Source organism: Anopheles nili, chromosome 2 (assembly GCF_943737925.1).
Source record: "Anopheles nili chromosome 2, idAnoNiliSN_F5_01, whole genome shotgun sequence".
Lineage (NCBI taxonomy): Eukaryota > Metazoa > Arthropoda > Insecta > Diptera > Culicidae > Anopheles > Anopheles nili.
Window position 1 is genome coordinate 30372977 of NC_071291.1, and position 22635 is coordinate 30395611.

The window sequence follows — 22635 nt, forward strand, 5'->3', positions numbered from 1 at the left end:
AAAACGATCGGGGAAAAGTGGGCGCCCAGTTTTGGTGACTCGTGTGTTTGTGTGCTTGTCCACGTGGGTGTGGTCGATACGGGTCGCATATAAATGATCGGTTTTACGACCTGAATTGTCGCTGCAATGGGTCTTGCTTTTCTCACAAATGTACCAGGTGTACAGTTGCCAGAAAGAAATGAAATCTTAAAATCACACGAAGGCTCATTTTAAACGCTTTAAGCTTGATATTTACACACTCCTTCGATCGTGCATTTGCAAATGATCTGTTTGATATCGAGCAAACATCCAGCAAACACTGCTAAAGTCTTCGGAAGGTCTACGTTTGCAGCTTTCTCACCATCACGCTGTTGTTGCAAGTTTCAATATTCATTTAGCCCTCCCAAGCCCGCAACATTCAATATCGCGTCCCGCGGTGAACAGGGAATAAATTCAGAGGAAAAATCATTTTGCTTAATTAATTACTCAACCCACAAGCCCAACCATACCGCGTGCGGTGCCACGGCTGGGATTTTACCGTTTCACTGTGGAAAACGCGACCATACCAATGCTTGCTTCACTTCTCCACCGCGAGATGGCGTGCTGAGTTGGATTTGCATTTCATATTTCACACGGCGGTGGCCTCCAACCCGGCGTCACGGTCGCCTTTAATATTGCTTCATCGAGCTGACGGTGCCGGTTTCGAGAAACCGGTCGGAAAACGGAAACATTCCACACCACCGCCAGATGGTGCCGTCGGTGCTTCTGACCGCGGCCCGTTCTTAGAGGCAACACCTGGCCGGAGCAAGTCCACCACCGGAGCCGTTTTGGCGAGGGCAAACTATAAAGTGAAATTCCTCCATACCTGGGCGAAAGCGTAAAATATTACCGCCTTAGATGGAAGAGATACTCCCCACGGGCTCGGTGGCCGAGAGACCCCGGGGCCCCGCGAGGGAATTGTAAAAGCAGAGCGAGCGGCTCCATTCTCCGTTAACGGCCAAATGCACGCTCGTTCGGTATTGCAGAAGCCGGGGTGTGTTGCCGGCTGGAAAGGGCAGTAAAATTTTATTAGTTTCCCAGCAAAGCTCCACCAGGAAATTCATTTACCACCCGCACAGGGAAGAGCCCAGGTAGCAAACAATGATGGTAACGGTCAGGTGGGACGGAACGAAGCAGCCTAACACACACACACATGCATAGACAATACTCGACTACCAGGATGGGTTCTTTCAATACTGATTTTATTAATAGCTTTACTTCAACTTACTTTAACGTTGTTTTCAATTCGAGTCTTTTAAGTCTCCATGGTGAGAGGGCTTTTTCCGTCCCCTTTATGAGGCTGGTGACCGTTTTCCGTGAAACACCAACAATGTACATTGCAAACAGTGTGTCAACAGGCAGACATTAGCAGTAGAGTAAAGAACACACAGTTTTCAATCAGTTTTAAACAATACGACTAGTGTTAAAATGTATTTTTAGCTCCTTCCGTCCTGCTCCAAGGGCATCAGCTTTTGCACTCAATGAATCGAGTCCTTCTAAGAACGCCCAATAATGGGGCTAAGCTGGTAATGGAAGGATCTGCTGAGATCCGTTTCGTTTGAATTCCGTCCGTTCCACACAATCTGGGTGTGCGCATCGCAAAATTGCTCGGAAGTAATTCAAAGCCCCAAACTTTGTTCAAGCAGTAAGTTGCTTAAGAAAAATATACGCAAACATTTCCAGTAAGGCAGTTTCCAAAATGTTTGCTCCAAATTTCGCCACTCCGTTTACAAAAGTTCTGAAATGCTCGGAAAGCTCCAATGCCTCTTACTCAAGCACTAGCCAATTAAAGGAAAGCTGCTATCGTTGGGTATTTTAATATGCTTCCACTTCATTCCATCCAACTGCGCCAAGGCATCGGCCATCCGGTGCCCAATAAGCCCATAAAGCTACCGACCAAAGATTGTCCGATTGAGCTACCCAATCAAATTTCCCGGGCATAAAACTTCCAATCCGACCGTCCCCGGATCCCCGTCTCGGATAGTTTTGGAAACCTATCCCGTTCGAGCGATGGGTTTAATGCTGATGGCGAATACAAAGCCTCGTGATGGATCGGAACGATATCGGGGAATGAGCTGGCATGTGTTGTGCGAAAAAAAGGGAACGATCTGGGACACTAGACGTAAAGATGCGATCGCTCTTTTTATCACGCCTCGTAAAACTAACCGACCGCAGCTTTTTTTCTTCTTTGGGCAGGAGCTTCCCGAAAGCAAAATACCTTGCTGCTTGTAGCTTTCGCACAGGAACGAAACGCACATTTACAGAAACAGTAAGAGCAGAAGCTCAAGGAGCTAGAGATTTAAAATGTCCCTCCCGTCATCGTGACTTAACGGCGGGCCTTAAGTAAACCTTGAGTGCGAGCATCCTTTACTTGTCTCGCCAGTGAATTACTCAACACACCGGCCCACGTTGCTTCCAGCAAACCGTCGCATCATGCACGCCTTCCCAGGACAGCAAATTGATACGGCCACCGGAACGACGAAGGCACCGGCGTGGCCAAGGTCAAAGAAAGTGGCTACGCTGTTAAAACCGGCTGCAAAGGGACTCCGAAAGAACGAACGAGGCTGGGCCCTTTGCCGAGTGAACTGTAATGAATCACAATCAGCGTAGATAACGGTAACCGTAAACTTGTTTTATGACAGTCCAAAAAGGGGCCAGCATTTTTCTGCCCGACTGCAAGCAGCTCCCCTTTCAACGCGAACCTTTGTCTTTGTCAACGGTTTGGGCTTGAAACGATCCCAAACCTGCTTGCTTACGTGAGGAAATCGCTCCTAATTGGTACACGCCTTATCGTAGCAATCGGGTGAACTACGAACCCCAGACGCTTTCCATTCAGTGTAATCACAATGAATCGGATGCACCATTACTCTTCGTAATATAGGGCCTGGAAATGAGTAGTTTCTCAGCCTGAAAGCTTTCTCGAGAACGCTCTAAAGCATCAAAGGGGTGCCACTCGCTCGCACCATCGGCATGATACAAGCTTTGACTTTCCAAATTCCCCTTCTTTTTCCATAATTTAATCATATTTTTACTTCGCTTGCGTAAATTCCTAAACGCCCAACGATGCTCCTGACGTAACGTTCCTGTGTCAGAGAAGGCGGGAAAAAAAAATGCGCCGGCTAGCTTCTGTGCACCTTTGCGAAAACATTCGAGCATGAAACCACACAAACGATGATGGCAGAATGAAACACCACCCACCGTTCGGGCACCACCCCTTTTCCGAGGCCAACCACACGCAGCTACTCCCAAACCCGGGTGTGGCTGGTGAAACTTTCGACATTGAGCCGTACTTCCGCATGCGAAGCATGCTTTTTTGCTCTCAAAACCACCCACCCACGTTCCAGGGTTGAAGGTGAGTTTCTAATCGTAACCATCTCTTGCGTTTTTTCTTGCCTCCGCCTACGCTGCACGGTGGTTGTGCATAGTTTTGACGCAACCACAACCTGCTGATGGGCCCCCGTTGGCGCAGCAGTGAAACGATGCAGCGACCCGGAGTTCGCCCGACTGCCGGAAACGGCGTGTAATTAGGATCTGTGCACGGGCACCGCACGGGGGTGGAATTAATTTTCCCATTTTTCTTGGTCCTGGTTCCAAGCCCGCATGGGCCAACCGCGTGTCACCGCGTGGTGGTAAACGTCCAGGACTGCTACCACCTGGTGCCACCGTGCGACACCCAGGCTTTCCCAGGTTGGTGGGGGGGTGGTTTTTTGGAAAGTTTCCTCCCCGAGACCGTCAGACCGAACTTTGGCAAAACTGCAGGTGTTTCGAAAATTAATATCATCCATTCAGTGAAGCATACCGGGCACAAAAGTTCCAGCGTAGGCATACATGGCTCGGAAGCTTTCGAATTGAACACGTCACATGGTGATGCTGGAGGGTTTGCTGGCCATCACTAAGGTTGCGCATTGTTCGCAGCATTTGCAATTCCGGCACAAAAGGGTGCTTGCTCGCTACCGGGCACGAGACGACAGTTGCGTGTTCGAGAAACTGTCCGTTCGCATACGAAACCCAGCGTGATTGTGGTGCTTCAAGTAACATTGATCACACGTGACGAGTCTGGGACTAGTAGGGAATCTAGGTTGGGATCTCTTGCCACTGGCCAAGCCTTACAAGAACATGGTTACTTCCACACGCGCGCAAATGGTTCTCACCCACGAAGAGGGTGGAATTCACAGCAATCACACCTATATGGGAGTGCATTCTGGTGCATTCGGAAGATCGCAAACGAGTGCAACGAGACAACGTTACCAACTAATCAGAATCACTGTCCGGGCTTGTTGCAAACACGCTACACAACGTTTCAATCTCGATGCATTCGAGGAACGCAACGTTGCCAGCTACACTTACACTGATTAGTGCCCGAGGAGGCAGCCACGTGAGGCTGCAAGGACACGTTGCCATCGAACAGTGGCTTTGGAATGTCTCGATTCATTTTCGCAATGGTGAAAGTTCCCTTCCGGTAACGGTTACCGGACAACCGGAAATAGCTCACCAGCATGCTGAAGGCGCCGGATGTAGTATTTATGCCGTTCGTATCCTTGTTTGGGATGGAAAGATTTCCGCAGAATGGCCTCCGGATGCAGAGCACATGTGCAGATTAAGCTATACAATGGCTGGAAAATAGCGCAAGAGTAGAGGCAAGACCTTTATTTAACTGGAACCAACCGGGAGATAATCTCACTCATTACTCATCATTTGTTGTGGCATTTGCACCGTTGGTCCAGACGGCTGTTGGGAAGCTTACAGTTGATATCCTTGCCCGGGACTTACATGCTGCAACATGTTTAAACCTGCCCGCTCAACGATGGCCTTTCTGATCCAAATCGCCAAGAAAATGCACGATTTAAACGGGAAAAGGCTCGGAAACGCTCTCCAGCATTTTTTTTTCCCATTATTCATCACCGCGTAAAACGGAAAACAGTATGCAAACCCAAATACGCTGCGATAAGGCAACTGTTTACTTTGGGTATTTATCAAACCTACTTTCCCAAATCAATCCGACCATGAAAAGGCCCTTAAAGGGCACTACCGAATTGCTAGATTTTTTTTATTGTCTTTCCGCACCGGAGTTGTGCCAGTATTTCCGGATGGAAAAAAAAATCCAACCACGGAATGCCGACTAGCACAGATGCCTACAGCAGCGACCCATCTTGAGAGGCACCTACGATTTTGCCACCATATACAGGCAGTTAGTGTCGTTGGGCGAAGTGTTACGTGGCACGAAATACAGCCGCGCACCCGGGAAGCAAACACGCAAACCCGTCGAGCACACAACGAAAGCCCTGCTGAGTTTGGGCAATAAATTTGGGTTCGTGATCGGAATGCGTACCACGAAACCGTGTGCTTGGGTTTCGCTTTCGTAACGTTTTTCGACCAGGGATAGATGGAATTTTTGTTGGAACCACGCAGATAATCGATTGGCAGGCGCGGTGAAATGGAAATTCGAGCGACCGTTTTTCATACGCCCTGCAACGACTATTGAGAGCGTTATACTACAGTTATTCATTGGAATGGCTTCAATGGCAGTACATCGGTTGTAACAGAAAATTGTGCAAAATAAAGCAAACGAAGCTCTCAATTGTCTCATTTGATGCAAATATTCAACAGAGCTTACGGAGATTGTGCTTTATATTCATTTGAAAAAAAACAAACATGTGTTACAGTACGTTCTACTACAATTCATCAATATCAGAAATGAAACATAAATAATTTTGGTTCATTGTACTCTGGGCATACTGGTATCTAAAAAAGGGATCTATGGCATTCCATTTTCTTCTGAAAAACGTTGAATTGTCAGTGGTGACAATGTTTCTCTGCCTACGTATTCCTTTCAGAGAAAAGTTCGTTCATTCAATTATGTTATGGACGGAGTTCTAATAATAAACTTCCTTTGAAAATCGTTGAGCTAGTGCGTAGTACCAATTGGAAAATACAATAAAATTGTCCTTTTCAAAATTTGTAGCAAAACCTCAATATTTAAAGCGAAATGATAACATAGTTTCATGTTTTTCCAACTAGATTACCACCAGTTTACTCAAATAATTCAATGTGTCCTAATAAAAGTGTGCGCGCATGAGCACCATCTAAACAGAATGCTAGGCTAGACTAACGACAATTGTCGTGTTTATGTAGAAACGATTATTACGAAAATGCTGTAACTGCAGCTCGTTTCGTATAGCGAAATTTCTGTAACCTAATGTTCTCGATATGCAAAATACCCTGACGCCTAGAAAGCACCCCCTTCGTGAGTCCTTTTTTTTTCAAACACAACATAACCGTGGTTGAACCCTCACACCATGACGATTCAGAAAAACAGGCAAACAAACACAAAAGGAAATATAAACTCATCCACTGGTGCGCTACGAGCCAAATATTTATCAATCCCGCAGGCGGAACCACACGGGCACCGCAATCATTTGCTGGCGAAAAATCGTTCCCAATTCGCCCCCGATTCCAAAGAACAATTTCCTCCATAATGCTATTATACCGGTTCGGTTGAGAAGTCAAGGGTTAGAGTTCTCCGGGATCGAGGTGATTCCGGAGTGGAAGGTTCGGTTCTCCTCCCGAAACAATCGGGCGCTACCCGGGCAACTCACTCAACGGGAATTTTATTTCTTTACCTTCTGATTGGAGCCGGTCGCCCCAAAAACCACCCTGAAATGTGGCCACTGGGCATCGCCTCAATCGAACCATTAAACCGCAATCCGATAGAGCAATTTTAAATCGATCTACGCCGAACAATGGCACTGCCCACCAGGTTCCTTTGAGCAGGGTGATTTTGTGAGAGAAAAAAAAACACTTTAGCTTCTTGGAAATCGAAAACCACTTAGAAGATGGCTCTTTGATGGGTATCCGAAATGAAGGCTCGTCGGAAAGCTGTCATTCGACGTTCGAAAACTAGATGATTTTAGTGCAGATCGATTTGGCAGATTTTTGGCCTCAGATTGTACGATATTGCTTAGAGCCGACGCAAACAAAGTGGTATTCAAATTCAGTATTTTATATTAAACAAAAGCTGCTCGTTTAACAATGACAAAAAAACACACACACTGATGTGATCAACGACCAGGGCAACCTGTGGCAATTTCAAGTGACCATTCGACGAACCGTTAGCTGCAACAAGAAAGAAAGCAGTAAATCTTGTCGCCCTAGTTCATCGGGCAGGTTTTATTGCCACCCTGCGCAGCCACTCGCCACACTGAATTTGAATCTAAACACACTCTCGAGAATAGTTCGATCGGTCTGGCTGCTCGGTTGGGTCCATTAATTATTGCCCAAACCACAGCCGGCCCGCAGCAATCAACGTGCCTGCGTCCATGATTTGTGGCGTGCCAGTTGAACCGTAAAGTGTCACCGGGCCAACAAGCACATTCAAACTAGACCCAAAGGCGATGGTTAGAATTTTATAACACCCATGCCCGATGGTCCTTAAGATTGTGCCCCTGATTTGCCGTGCACAACGAAGCGCTCGGCGGCGTAATAAAGGGATTTCTTCGTAGAAAACTCACACGTCGTGAGGAAACCTTAAGTTAAACGCTTCGAAAAGCCCCTCGTGGTGCTGCTCTTATGTTGCTTGGAAAGCATGCAGTAAATATGCTTCGTTCAAATCGCTCGAAAAGTCAGCAAAATTATTAAATCTAAATGATTCCGTAAATTTGACAATGTTCGGATACAAAAACTCCAAATAAGAAGGATCAGCTTGAGTTTGTAATTAGTTTACGGACGAACTTCTACTCTACACGAAAGAACCTTCACCCATGCTGTATTGGATTGTTTTCATCAATCCGTTCAGTTGTAGGCAACAAAAAAACTCCTAATTCAAAAGGATTAGCTCGAATCTGAGCGCTACATCGTAAACAGGAGCTGTTTGTTGTCCGCCTGACTTTGCCTGACTGCCTTAACTGCATATTCATAAACCAACGACTTTACAGTTTCCAGATTTCATTAATACCTCGCTTCGCCTTTACGCCCCCGCGGACTGGTGCGACCAAAATGATTGCCATCGATGGGAAAATTTAATCATTCCTACACAATGCGAAACGTCCGCCATCAGCTGCGCCTTCGCTTTCCCACCACAAACTGCTGACCAGCCTTCATTGTTTCGCCATCTCCGAGCACGCCCGCGTTTCGATTCTGCCATTCCGAGCCGATCGGGAAAATGTTGGTGAACTAATTTGAATTCGGATATTACGTCCGGGGCCGCTTTTCGTGGCTGTATTTTGTTTCTGGCGTGCCTGTTTTTCATCGGCTTTCTTCTTTTCTCGCCAATTTTTTACGTTTTTTTTTTCTTCTTTCGAGCGCCTGCTGGCCAAGGTCAACGCGCCAAGCTTAGGCTAATGAAACGTTGCTTTATTTATGCATCACGAGATTTTGCAATTCAAAATAAGCTCAAGCAGGACTCCATTTTCACTCGGCCAGACGTCTTGGCGCTGGGAAACTCGCGCTTCGTTTGGAGGCGCGGTTAAAGCGCAAGGAAAGCCAGAAAAAAAGTGGCAAAAACTCCCGCCGAATGTGACCGTGGCGTGCTTTATGGGTAGTTGGAAAAGTTTTCGCTCCCCAAATGCGATCGGTAACGAGGCCAGTACAGGCCGTTTTCTAGCCCAACCACGTCAGGCGCTAGAAACCAAGCACGGTGGCTCGGTGGAAAAAGCGACTGCTCGAAATGGAGCTCGCGTTAATGAACAACGGCAAGTGTTCTTCATCAGCCGCGTAAACCCGGGGTCAGTTGGGTGGAAAATCATTTGCAAATTGACGCCGACGGAAATAAACTTCTCTGCCACCGAGGCCGTGCGCTTGGGTTAGGCTTTCGTCAACGTGCCAGCTCACATCCGACGGTATCCGTGCCACTCGGCTGGAAAAGATGCACGATCGCGTCGCGTCGCTAGGACGAAACCACGACGCCCCGGTGACGGCTAATGATGTAAGCCATACCAGTCCAAGCCATACCAGTCACGGAGCATGATGCTGTCGGGCAAGCATACGACATTTGTTTGCATTACCCCGGCAACGCTTGGCTCGATGCCTGGCGATCAAAGGGAAAGCGAGACACAAGCCATAGTGCGCTCGAAACTTACTGAAGATAGCCTAAAAGCCCTGAACCGACGCGCGAGCAAGTTGCCAACCCGTTGATGAGTCGCCGGCAGAAGCCAGGAGCCAATAAATGCCGAACGCCGTGTGGTGTCTGATGCCTGACAAAAAGTAACACGTGTGGCGTTTTTTGGCATCAATTTTCCCACCTCCGACCCACCTTGGTGGCGACGTCGGTGGAGTGAAATATTGGTAGCGTGAGTAAAACACGACACCTCACAGCTTGACGTGACGCTTACTGGCAGCGAAGCGAGCAGCAACATCGGTTGCCTGGGGTGCCGTTTTGTAGACACTTTGTACCTTTTCCCTCATCAACACTGCTGCCAAAAATGCCAAATAAATCATCTTCTTCGAGGGTTGCTCCTTCTGGGTTTCTAAGCTGCCCGTAATCCACTTAGCAGGTGGAAAATCATTTTCAAATAGACGACATTTGCCACGAATCGCAGTGATTCTCGCCACAAACTCCACAAACATGCAACGCTCCAGCATGACGTGGCGTGCGCCTTCGGCATCCAATTGAATCGTTTACGCATCGTTGGTGTGCTTTCATGATTTCGCTCAGCCCCTGCAAACCGTAAACTATCAAATATTGCTCGGCATCGACAATCCCTTAAGCTGCATCAATTCCGCACGAGCTTAGCAACGACACAGCCACCGACACACAACACACACAGCTCAGACAGCGAAACACTTGCCGTTCGTGGGCTGGTGTGTGTTGCCCGCGAGGGCTTTTCAATTTTCACCATTCGCACGTCATGAAGGAAATGTACGCTTCGGAAAATTTGGCGGAGAATGTGACGCGCACATATTCGTCTGAGCCAAATTCCATTCCGTTCGCATATGCTCAGCACCCAGCGCTTCGGTTCGCAACACTTTACGACACACATGAATTAAATTACAGCTCTTCACTGTCACGCGTTTTGTAAAGGCAGCGAAGAAACAAATGGGCGTGCCGGGGGGTTTTTTGGGATACGTGAGGCGAGCGAGCGAGAGAAAGAGAGAAAGAGATAAAAATGGCGATCGTGATCTTCTCGGCTTCCATCATTACCCACCCTGTGCAGCATATGCTTCGAGGACGGAGGTTTGCACTTCTTCCGTGACTGATATTGCTCCCATAACCCTTTGTGAAATGCGACCACGATGGCAGTGCTCCCGGGGGCAGATGACACCCACGAAGGCGACCCACCCGTGACATATGAAACTATTTTCCGCCAGCGAAACGCGGTCGTTCGTTTGCTCGCTGTTTGCCACGAGTCTTCACAGTGCTCCGAGAAAGCTGAGCTTGTAAAGGGCCGCCACGCTGGAACGGCTTGGATGGTAAAGCTGCTGTGGCAAAAACATAACACCGCTTTGCAGAGTGCTTGTAATGCTTGGTGAATTATTTTCCTCGTGCATGTGCTATGTGTTACATGAACCGCGCAACAGAAACAATTAAGGCTTACAGAGGGAAACTTATTTTGCTTTCGAAAAAAAACGTCACAAAAACCATGCTAACAAGCACCCTTTGGCTGGTAGTTGATTAAATTTCGTCTCACATGAGCTGCTTACTGGACGGGTTTGCTGGAACAAGCTAAATTGAACGAAATCTACCCTTTTCGATCGCTTTTACAAATTTGATTTTGACATTTTTCTGAGCTCACAACGAACCGGCTCTGCGCCCAATTTTTCATCTATCCAATCCTCCGCTCGTCCGTATGCTTTCGTTTGCATATATTATTACCACATTACGATAAACGGCCCTGCGAAAGGACGGAACGGGCCAGCGGGTTACGCTAGATTGAACGAAAATCGAAAATGCACAATTTAAGCGAACGGAAGAAAGCACACTCACGAAAGTGCCTCAGAGTGCCCTCCTTTTCCTGGTGCCATTTCGGGCGTGCTGAAGTACTTGCGCAAGCAAATCATACAAATCCGATCCGTGTAGCCTTGGTGGAACCTCGAAGCGAAGCCTTGGAGCAGATGGCGCTGTATATCGTATATCGAAGCGTGGTATGAAGCAACAACAACAACGAAAAAAACCCTGGCAGGCCGATATAAACCGTCCTCGCAATATGTTTCCCGAGCAAGATGTATCTTCACCCGACGCCCCGAGGGCCACATGTAGGCCGCCTCCCGACATAAGGCACCAGTTACTCACTCGCCAAAAACGGGGCACCGTAAAACGCGTGCTTCCACGAAAAAGTTGCTCCAATTTGGGTTCGACTTTGATATACTTTATCCAACAAGCGCCACCACTTGGGCCGCAATCCACCCTTCCCAGGGTGGGTGTTTTCGGTCACCTCGTCCCCGGAACACGATTCGGCCTCGCGAAATGTGGCTCTCCGGGGCTGGCTTTTTGAACTGTGCAAAAAGATTATCTCACGCCTTAAAAAGATAGCGCACCGTTCGTCCGTTTGCGTTCCCGTGTCCGTCTTGTAGCTCTCGGTTCCGTGGCCGTGCTCCATCTTCAAAGCTCGGTTCCCTCGGTGGAAAGGGAAAAGAAAGGCCTTCGAGAGGCGTTTTTTTTGTTGTGTGTGCGCCTGAGCGCTCCGAGCATTTAATCCAGAATTTACCAACTCCAATCAGGGCGGGATATAATCTTGCCGCAAAATGCCCTGCCGAATGGCGGGAAGAAAAACGTTTAAATGAACAAAAAAAGAAACACTCCTCAGCAGAGCCGGTGAAAATTCGTCTCACGGGTTGCGGTCCAAATATCAGCCAGGCGGAAAACTGGAGATTTGCGGGGTTTTTATACATTTTTTTTCGCGGGTACGCTGAAGAGGAGAGCTGGGCTCGAAGAATATTTCATAAGTTCTGTAAACGAGGAAAATAGCTAGGAAGGAGGAGCTAAACGGCCTCACCAAACCAAGCCGCGTTTGTGACGGACGGGACCGGGGCAAAAGCTCTGCTCGCAAAATGGGCACACAAAATGGCGAAACGCTGTAGAATTTGGCGCATTTTTCCACCGAGATACCCCCTTGTGCAAAATATAAGGTGGCGATTTCCCTTCACGCTCTTTTTTTTTTACATCAGCACAGCGCAGCATAAAGCGCTCGGTGTCTTCGCTTTCATGGGAGAACTTTCCCCATTTCCCGGGGCCATTTGTTTTTTTCCTGCAACGCACACCAACCGAAGAACGGCGCAGGGCGGCACCCTTAAAACACAGCTGCAGACATAATTTTTATTTGCCGCCCTGAGTAACATTTCTGAAATTTACGAATTTCGATTTTTATTTACTCACGGAGCATAGGTTAGGGGTGTCTTTTGTTCTGCTTCGGGTCGTATGTGTGTGTGTGGGGTGGGGAGGGTTTTGTTTGATTTTTTTTTTTGCTTTTTCGCTAACACCAATCCCTGTGTCGCTGTAACATCTTCGACAAACAGCCCTTCGGAATCGCTCGCAGGGCGTCACCGTACCCGAGAGCCATACGTTTTCCGACGCCACCAGCAACCAGCGCTTTGAAACTTGACTCGAAAAAGGACGCACCGGAATCGTGCTGATCGGAAGCGAACCCGGATCGAACGGCGAACGTACAGGAAGGCTCATTCGCGAAAGCTTCCCGGCGAAAGGAAACCGTGCCAACAGCAAAGGCGGAAACATCGTCCCGCACGTTCATTTCCGGTTACCGTTTGAACCCGCCCCGGGTTGTGCTTTCACCGGGCGCGTATTTGTTCTCCACTTTTGAGCTGAAACCCCATCCGGTTGGATCGTTACAGGTGAATCTCGTGATTCCAGTGCCGCGAGACATCGGAATAACTCGCCTGCACATAACGGCGGCATCAAAGGGATTGTACAAATTGTGCCCTTCAGGTGCGGGTTATTATTGTGCTGTGCTTAGGCCGTGCGTTAAATCGCAACAATTATCGGTTCTCAATTTCATGTTGAATCGATGTTTGGAAAGTTGAGTCTTATTGAAAACAATTTCCCAAGAGCACGCACACGCACACGCACACACAAAAAGGCAGCTAATGTCACAACACAACACAACAGCCAAAAAGGTGCCACACGATAAGGGACTTAACTGCGGTAATCTATGATGGGATCGAATAAAAACGCGTTTCTCGATGGGCCCGCCGGTTGGAGGCAACCGATGAAAATCATACGCTACTCGCGCATGGCACAATCATCTAGTAGGTGCTGCTTTCCTATCGCAGCACTTCACCACCCTGTGAAAAGCCTCATTACGGAGCATCCCATTAGTCGGCCCCCCACCCGCGTGGAAAAGCGAGCGTTATGTTTTCGCTTTCAGCAAAACGACACCTGCCAAATCTCACCTGTACCCAAGCGTCGTCACCACGCCTGCCATCGATGGCCTGCCTATTCGCAGGTGCCCATGGCTCAATGGCAGCATCATAATCATAATCATCCCGTAGACACCGCCGTGTGGCACGATGGTTTCCACGCGTCAACGTTTGGCGTGTCTCGAGGCACGGCTTTCCCTCAAATGGGTGCCGCTTTCGTGTGCACAAACTGGCCAAACGTGTGGGAAGCAATTTCGCCAATTTCCTCTTTGATGCCGTGCCGACGCACGTCAAATCGGTGCTTCTTACGTTGCCGTCACCAGGCCACCGTGTTCGTTTGCCGAAACCATCGGTTCCGGCCCGCGGGCGCATCAAAATTACACCGGCGGGGGATTGGTTTTTGATGATGGATATAAAAGCGAACCAAACCGGCCGCATCGACACGTTCCCGGTGGTGCCACCGCGTGACAGCGACATGGTCCAACGCCGGTTGGTGGACAAAATGGTGTCCACTCCGAACTGGTCCAGCGTCCCGGATTTGTGCACGGGTCAGCAGATGATGAGATCAGCTGACCAGCCTCTTCCCGCACCAGGTCGACCAGGGTGTATCCCGGATCGTATTCCCTCGGCGCTAACGATGGCTTCAGCTTCGCCAGTTGCCATTTGTGGCGCAAAAACCTCAAACCGCAAGCCGTGGTGGAGGCGCCTGGTCGCGCGTGACATGCGATTGTCGGTGTTTTGTCGGTGGGTATTATCATAATGGTAATAACCGTATAAAAATAATTATTTACCAGCGTGCTGTCGCCGCACCGTTGGGTCGACATGATGCCACACCGGTCACGCTTTAGTGTCGTGACAGTCACGCTGTGTCGGAGGGCTCCCGGTATGGTGGACATCGATACTCATTAGCGCGCCACGACGATTAATGAGGTGTTGCCGGAAATTTGCGCGTGACATGAAGATGTAACACGTGCGTTTATTTTTTACAAACAACGATGTTCCAAACTAAAACACTTCGAGCTGATTTGAGTATCAAAATTTCCATTTCGCGATCCGCGAAATCAAATAAGCGTGCTTTTTGGCTCAACCATCTTCAATATCAAGTTTATTTAATTTTATTTTCGAAGGATTATCCAACAGCAGTTAGCATTTGGTGGTCATAGTATGAAAATCGTTCTTGTCCCATTCCAAATTGAAAGCGACATTTCCTATAATCTAGTGAAGCTGATTTTTTGACCGAAATGAAAACTAGTACGCGTCATGTTTTTCATCTCCCACACCCGCATGGGTTGTGGTTTTTGCCTGCACCAGCACAAGCATCATGAACTCTATAACACTCCATCAGGGCAGCCGCAGTCATATCTGCAAACCAGCAAAATGCACCAGATGGTTGATTGGCTAGCGCTGTCGACTTGACTCTGGATAAATGATTATTTTTTTTGCTATGTTCGGTCAGCTTCAAAATCACCGCACGAAAAAAACAAAAGCTGAGCTCCTGCCACAGCGAATAAATCAATCGGTTTTATTCGGTTTGTGTGTTCTTTTCTGCTTCTCTTTGCATACTGTACCCGTCGTGTCACACGGTGTATTTGTGACACAACCGCTAAAAATAAATCCCAATCGCATCGCCACTCAACTCGCGCTGGCACTACACACGGATGTTAATTTAAATTCCATCCATTTGCAACCTTCCGGGCACGGGTTTGTGTCTCGGGGCGTTCGGGGAGACGTGAGGCTGAGTGAAAGGGTCGGGTGCGCGTGAGCTAATTGAAAAGGAAAGAAATATTTTCAAACCAAATAACTCATCCGGCGATAATGTGTCCGTGGTGCAGCCCTTTGAAAGCACCTCGGAGCACCGAACGACGCGCCGTCACACGAACCCTGACACAAAATGCAATTGATTAGCCTCTATTCATGGCAGCTAGTTGAATTCATTTTTATTGTGATTCATATCCACCGTAACGACGTGCCACGGACGTGCGTAGGGCAGGCGTATCGGTGCGATAATTTTAAACAACGGTGGATTTCAGATTTGTGCTTTTCCGCTTTTCCTTTTTCATCGTTGTATAATTATTTATGAAGCATTGATTAAAGGATAACGCTCCAGTTGCTGTGTTCTAGGGAACGGAGCGTAAAATGAGCTCGCTTTGCGTCGTGTAGACCGTGTGCAATGAATATCATTACGCTAAACATCAAAGGGTGCCATTTTTAATATGATTTCTGCAGTTCTTTCATGTGATTTATGTATGAGAAGAATCAGGTACAAATAAAAAAGCCTTGTCAAGAAAAAATGCCACTATAATCTGGTTGAAATTGGCCGTTTTTGCTGTTGTTTAACACAATAACGAGCATGTTTTTCTTTTCCTCAATTTTATATCAGTTTAGAGTAGCATATGTGAAAAACCCCGTAGCCATAATTAAAGCGTATGTGAGAATGAAACAATTAGCAATTTTTGGACCATGAATTTGAAACTTTTTCTTTATACATCAACTAGCAATAAAACTTTTACACATTCATTTGTGATGTAACATATTTTTGAGATAAATCTCAGCTCAACAGTGCAATATAAAACCATGTTTAATGAAAGGATCACATGCAATGATGAAAATGATATTTTATGCTCATATATTCTACAAACACCTCATCTCCACAACAACTTCAGTCATTAAGTATTGCACAGATATTAATCAACACTGTGGCGCCCCTATCATCCTAACGATGGCCATTTCCTTCACCTAACGAAATACAAGAAGTTGCTTGCCGTGATTTCCGATCCCTGGACCGAGGTCCCATCACCTCGAAGCTTCAGTCTGTCGTTTTGACAGTTTCCAGAAAACATTGCCATTCTCGTAACGAACTCGTTCGGAAACAAATTTGAAACCAATCAAAACTGCTATCTTCGGTTGATGCGGTTCCTGCGCCTGTTATGGGACTAAGCTGGGTGTCCCTGCCCGAAGTGTATTGCGGTTATCCCGGATCGAAGCGGCAACAGAACGTGCCGTCTAGGTCACCACGTTGGCCGGATCGACCACCGCATAATCCTGTTTCCAGCTAGCAAACCCCGTTCGATTTATCCTACCGATCGTTTCATCCGCATTCTCTTCCGCCTTTTTTTGTTCCAGATTTAGTCCAACCCGTACGCCGTCGCCCTGGGACGGCATACGGATAGCGGATAAGTTTAGCCCGGTCTGTCCCCAGCGACTGCCGAATGTAAATAACGAAACAGCAGCTTTAGATAAGATGCCAAAAGGACGACTGGAGTACTTGAAGCGTTTGCTACCTTTTTTACAGAACCAATCGGAGGACTGTTTATATTTGAATGTATTTGCTCCAGTTCACGGTAAGTGTTCCAAGCCGAGGCTGTGGATTTAGGTTCGTGCGACAAAAAAAACAACACCAGGATTATCCGCACTTTTCGCACACACTCCTAATGCATCCTGTGGCGGTACTAATGGAATATTCTCTCCATCTTTCTCTTTCTCATTGTGTTTCCCTTTCTTTTACTTGCTTCCAAAAACTGTACTCAAACTTTGCAGCCACTCAAAGTGACAAGAAACTGCCTGTTATAGTATTTTTACACGGAGAATCGTTCGAGTGGAACAGCGGCAACCCGTACGATGGCACCGTGCTAGCCAGTTACAGTGATTTAGTCGTAGTTACGTTAAACTATCGGTTAGGTATATTGGGTAAGTTTCCAGCACTCGCGCTTTATCGTGCGGAGTAGTATTTAAGAAACGCGGAAAGATTAGATTTATGCTCGATTCCTCACCTCAGCGCAGCACGCGCTACTGTAGCCCTTAAAATGTCCTCACCCAACCAAACACGGGCGCTGGCGACCCATTCATCAATCTCGTCTGATAATAAATTTGTTTGCCGAAGGGTTTGAGTTTCGCTTTAGCTTTCCGTGCCACTCGCCCCCAGAACAGTGGAAAAGATTTATGAATCCGAGAGTGCTGCACCATCGGCCGAGCCTGAATGCAACATGCGAAACGGTGGCCACTCGTCGGTTGAATTAAGGATGGCCCTAGAATTGAGGCAACTCCACACAGTGCTATTTTGTATTTGCTTCTGTCACCTAGGAAAGCTAGTTTAATCGATTCCAAAGTTTCACCCCTGCTGGGAACCGTCGAGGTCGGGTGTGATTTATTGGACTCACAGTTTTGCCTCCAAAATCCATCCAACACGTTCAGGCCGAGGCCAAGAAAGCCCTTCTGGTATCAGACACAATCGTGTCCTTAGGGCACAATTTGATGGCCGCAAGCCAGCTCTCACCAACACCCCCCGGTTCTCGATTCGATTGCAGGTTTTCTTAACGCCAACCCCAGTCCACAGCTGCGCGCTCGAGTCGCCAACTACGGCCTGATGGATCAGATGGCCGCCCTTCACTGGGTGCAGCAGAACATCGCCAAGTTCGGTGGTGATCCGGCGACGGTGACGCTGGCAGGTCACGGGAGTGGTGCGGCATGCATCAACTTCCTCATGACCTCACCCACGATGGTGCCGGGTTTGTTCCATCGTGCGATCCTGCTATCCGGTTCAGCCTACTCGTCCTGGGCCCTGGTCGAAGATCCGGTCGTGTACGCGCTCAAGCTCGCGAAAGAGGTGAACTGCTCGATCCCGGAGGACCTGATCAAGAACCACGAGCAGATTGTCGACTGCCTGCGGGACGTACCGCTCGAGGAGCTGTTTGGGGCAGATATTCAGCCACCGAGCTTCCTGAGCGCATTCGGTCCATCGGTGGATGGTGTCGTGATCCGACCGGGTCGTTCCAATCAGGACATCGACGAGCTGCCAGTCCGGGGCACCTCAAAGCGCTCACAAGGTGCGGCTGGCCGGTACGACCTGCTGTTTGGTGTCGTAACAGGTGAGGCACTGTGGCGCTTTAGTGCCGCCGACATCCAGAGTGGTTTTGAGGGTGAACGGCGTGATAGGATCCTGCGGACGTACGTCCGCAACGCGTACACGTACCACCTGAGCGAGATCTTCTACACCGTCGTGAACGAGTACACGGATTGGGAGCGAACGGTGCAACATCCGATCAACATGCGTGATGCGGCCGTGTCCGCACTCTCCGATGCCCAATTCGTCGCACCTCTCGTACATACGGGGGATATGCTTGCCCCACCACCGCCACTGCCCGGTCAGGAACCATCCGGACCGAAGTGTTTCTTCTACGTGTTCGACTACCAGACGAAGGACGGCGATTATCCGCAGCGGATGGGTACCGTGCACGGTGAGGACCTGCCGTACGTGTTCGGAGCACCACTCGTCGATGGGTTCAATCATTTCCCGCGGAATTACACCAAATCCGAGGTTGCCCTTTCGGAGGCGCTCATGGTGTATTGGGCCAACTTCGCACGGACCGGGTAAGTCACCCTTTCGGGGGGGAGGTTTTTTCCCAATTAAACTTTCCATGTTCGGGTTTGATCTTGCGATATGGCGTCACCCGTGCCATGGCCACGCGCCTTTCATCCACGTGTGTGACGGAGGGGACTCATTATCGGGCTTCTCGTCCGTAACACACGCCTCTACACCCGAACCGAGGAAAATGACATTAATTGGTTCATTTCACAGCAAAGCGCCGCACGGAATTAGCTTCATTAACGTCATTTAAATGTTTCTCCCCACGTTCTCGGTGCGGCCACATGGAAATGGAAATGAAAATGAACACACACAAAAAAAAAACCATCATCCCCATAGGAACCCGAACGAACACCATCGGCAGGACTCGATCCTGGCGGCGTCGCGCGAACGGAACCGGTTCCGCAGTATCAACTGGGAGGAGTACGATCCGGTTCACCAGAAGTACTTGGAAATCGGTAATACCAGCAACCCCCATCCAGGTGCTTGTCACAAAACGCTAACGCTTAACTCTCTCTTTCTCGTTTCCCTGCCACCGAAGGCATGAAACCGCGGATGAAGAACCACTTCCGGGCGCATCAGCTCTCCATCTGGTTGCGGCTGATACCGGAGCTGCACAAAGCCGGCATGGAGGACGTGATAGCGAGGCACAATCTCTTCAAAAACCACGACGACATGGACCTGTACGAGGGGCTCGTCAAACCGGACTCGTTCGCCGGCCGGCTCAACTACCTGGAGGACAATCTGAAGCGCCGTGGAATGTTGACCGGAGGCGAGCTGGGCCATGCGCTGCATGCAAACGGTAAGTGTCCATGGTACCTGCGAGCCGTAGTCGAGAAGACACGGGCCTTGACTAAAATGTAGCACCATTCACCGGGGACCACTGTTTGCCATGCACCTACGGAGTGATGCAGCGTCGATGGCAACGTGGATGGCAACGTTGGCTCAGAGTGGGACCACATCCGCTCGACAATTAACAATGTATTCGGGCTGGTTTCTCTCGTGGTGCGGCATAACGCTGGCTCGGTTTTAGTGAAGCGTATAACTGAACTAGCGTGTTGGGTGCAAAATCACATTAAGTCGAACATACCTCTTCATATGTGGGCACCATATTGAGCCACTAACAAGCGCATATGTTTTGTGGGAGTCCTTTTGACGACGCGCATCGGTTGCTCGAGTTATTTTCGTAATTAATTTAGCAGCCCTCTTTGGACACGTTGACGAATTACACCATTTTGGTGTGCTGTGGTAGCTGTGAAATTGTGATTTATTTATGTCACTGCTTGCAAACACACGCTTGTGAACCATTTTCCATGTATAATGCCCGATTGCATTTGAGACTCTGAGATCAGAAACAGAATCAGATCAGAAGCTTTATGGCAAGGAAAATTACCTTTGTAACATGATGATCACATTGGTTTTTGATGTGTTTAAACAAGTTAGATGTCTTTAACACTCTTCCTTGCAAATAAACGATAGTGAATTGTCTCAAAGCGAGCAGAATTGCATCGTTCCTGCCGTATTAGAAGCTAAATTTACTATCATAAACCGTACACCTCCTTGACTACAGTGCAGTAGAGTGGATCCATTTTGAACACTCATCCTCCAGCAGCACGCGTGATGGTTTCTTCCTTTAATTTTCTCACCTTTACGCTGCTTTCCATTCTCACCCCAGCCGTCATGACAACAGCCGAACCGGTCCTACTCACAACGTGCATGCCAGTCGGCAACTACAGCGCGCTAGTACCGACGGCCACCATCCTAAACGCGACGACGGACACACTGGCCGGTCTGGAAGCGGCCGGATACGCCGCCTACTCGACCGCACTCAGCGTCACGATCGCGATCGGCTGCAGCCTGCTCATCCTGAACGTGCTCATCTTCGCCGGGGTGTACTACCAGCGCGACAAAACCCGGCTCGAGGTGAAAAGCCTCCAGAAGCAGTACCAACAGCGAGGCGGTGGTCTCCACCAGCAGGGCCCGTTCGATCCGATCAAACACGCCCACTACCATCTCGGCCACTCGCAGTCAGCGAACGTGATCGTGGACGTCGAGAATCACGACACTGGCGCCCTCATCCTGGCCGGCGACGTCAAATCACCGCACATCTGCGCGAACGCGATGCAGATCAGCGTCATGAAGAGTGGCTCACCCGGTGGCAACGGCGGTGCCGGTGGTGGTGGTGTTGGAGGTGGTGTGGGTGGTGGCGGTGGTGGTGGTGGTGGTGGTGGTGGAGGCGGGGGACCTGATGGTGCTAGCTGTAACGTGCCAGCTCCAAACGTGGCGAAGATACCGCTGCAGGCGAACAACACCTCCTACGGTACGACGAAACATCCTTCCCGGACGGAACACATCGCCATCCCGATCAAAAACTCCACCTTCCTCGGGCCGGGTGGGGGTGTTGGGGTGGGCGGGGGCACCTTCGTGAGCGGAATGATGACCCTACCCAAGCCCAGCTCACAACAACAGCAACAGCAACAACAGCAACAGCAACAGCAGGTGCACATCCCGATGAGCTACAACCGGAACGAGTGCATGACGCTACCCCGAAACATCGGTGGCACCAATGGCGGCAATGCAGGTAAAATGAGACTAGACTTCATGACGACACCGATCTGAAACGTGGACCACCACTGCCACCACTAAAACCACACGCCAGACGATCCTCTCACACGACCACGACCACCAACGCCCGATTTTCCGGGATGCACGCGCTTTGGTTCACGCCAAACCGCCGAGTACGATCCAGCCCTCACGCTTCCCGGTGAGTCCTTAACGGGACGCTCGCGCCATTGTCCTGCCGATGGATGGAATGTCGGTCTTCGGTGTGACTGCGTCGTGAGGGATTGACCGGAACTTGACCTGCGCGAGGACCCTATTAGGGGCTGGAAAAACAGCTGGCCTGATTGGTGGGAGGCCCTTAGCTCGCCCTTCGGTTGAGCCCTGGGAGCTAAATGGTTCTCCCCGCGCCATCCTTTTGCCAGTGCAGCCTCCCCCCCTTTCCCTTTGGCTGCCACGAAGGCGTATTGTTCCATTCGTTACTTTTCCTCATTATCTGTTATCTGATTGATTGTTAGAGCAGCGGGTGGGTCCATTCGGTGCGCAACCATGGGAAAAAGGACCACCGCATGGCATCGTTTGTGTGCGAGCAGCCACTCGCCGTGTAAATCCCTCCTCTTTCGCTCCTTTGCTGGGTTCCCTCCCCCCGTCATCCCCATTAGCACCAACGTAACACGTGTATTCGATTGTTATTTGGAGCTCGTTACGATGGCCGTTTGCCGAGGCGTTTTGCGCTCGACGATGTGCCGAGTGGCTGTCGGAACCGGATGTGCGATAGTGGCGGTTTTGAAAGCGGTGCTGGTGAAACCGAATGTGTCGCAGGATGAACAAAAAAAATATAAATATATATATACATGTGTGTTACGGGGCGTACGTGCTACGGTGCTAACGCGAAAGCTGTACCTACGGGCGAATATATCAGTAAATAAACACGATGAAAAGACGTTTCAATCTAATACAACCGCCAGTCGGTGCCGTTGGGGCGTTGCGTTCGTCCGAAAGCATAAAAAAAGATGGGAATCTTCCTCCATTATGTGTTTGATGACAGAGAGAAAAAAAACATACTCACACACGCACGCGCTCGTACGAGGTGTTGGTTTCACTTGTCTTTCTTTAATTCTCGCACGGCGTGCTTTTTCATTCTTTATTACATCGATTAAGCTGCGCGCTTTCGTGACGTTGGCTTTACCAGGGTTTCGTAACGGTTTTGGCCTAAGTAGGCTATTTAGATACCTTATGCACGCGTTCATGTGTGTAATGTCAGGCGAAACTGTACGAAAAATGATAATGCTATTAAAGCAAACTTAAAGCTGCTACCCAAGCATGGTACGTTATTAAAACAATCCATGCGACACTCTGTTCGATTTTTAAATTTGTTTTTAATTCACCGT

At 49.0% G+C, this 22635-nt stretch overlaps 1 protein-coding gene across 1 annotated transcript in view; it reads left to right on the forward strand.

Annotated features, from left to right (window-relative positions):
* The window catches only part of LOC128721396 (neuroligin-3), a 40365-nt gene that overhangs the window by 14121 nt on the left and 3609 nt on the right, over positions 1-22635 (forward strand). The window contains exons 2-7 of the mRNA XM_053815148.1: positions 16447-16664; positions 16861-17010; positions 17628-18690; positions 19025-19143; positions 19227-19487; positions 20361-21266. Coding sequence (XP_053671123.1) covers positions 16447-16664; positions 16861-17010; positions 17628-18690; positions 19025-19143; positions 19227-19487; positions 20361-21266 — 2717 coding nt within the window. The remainder of the gene's footprint in view (positions 1-16446; positions 16665-16860; positions 17011-17627; positions 18691-19024; positions 19144-19226; positions 19488-20360; positions 21267-22635) is intronic.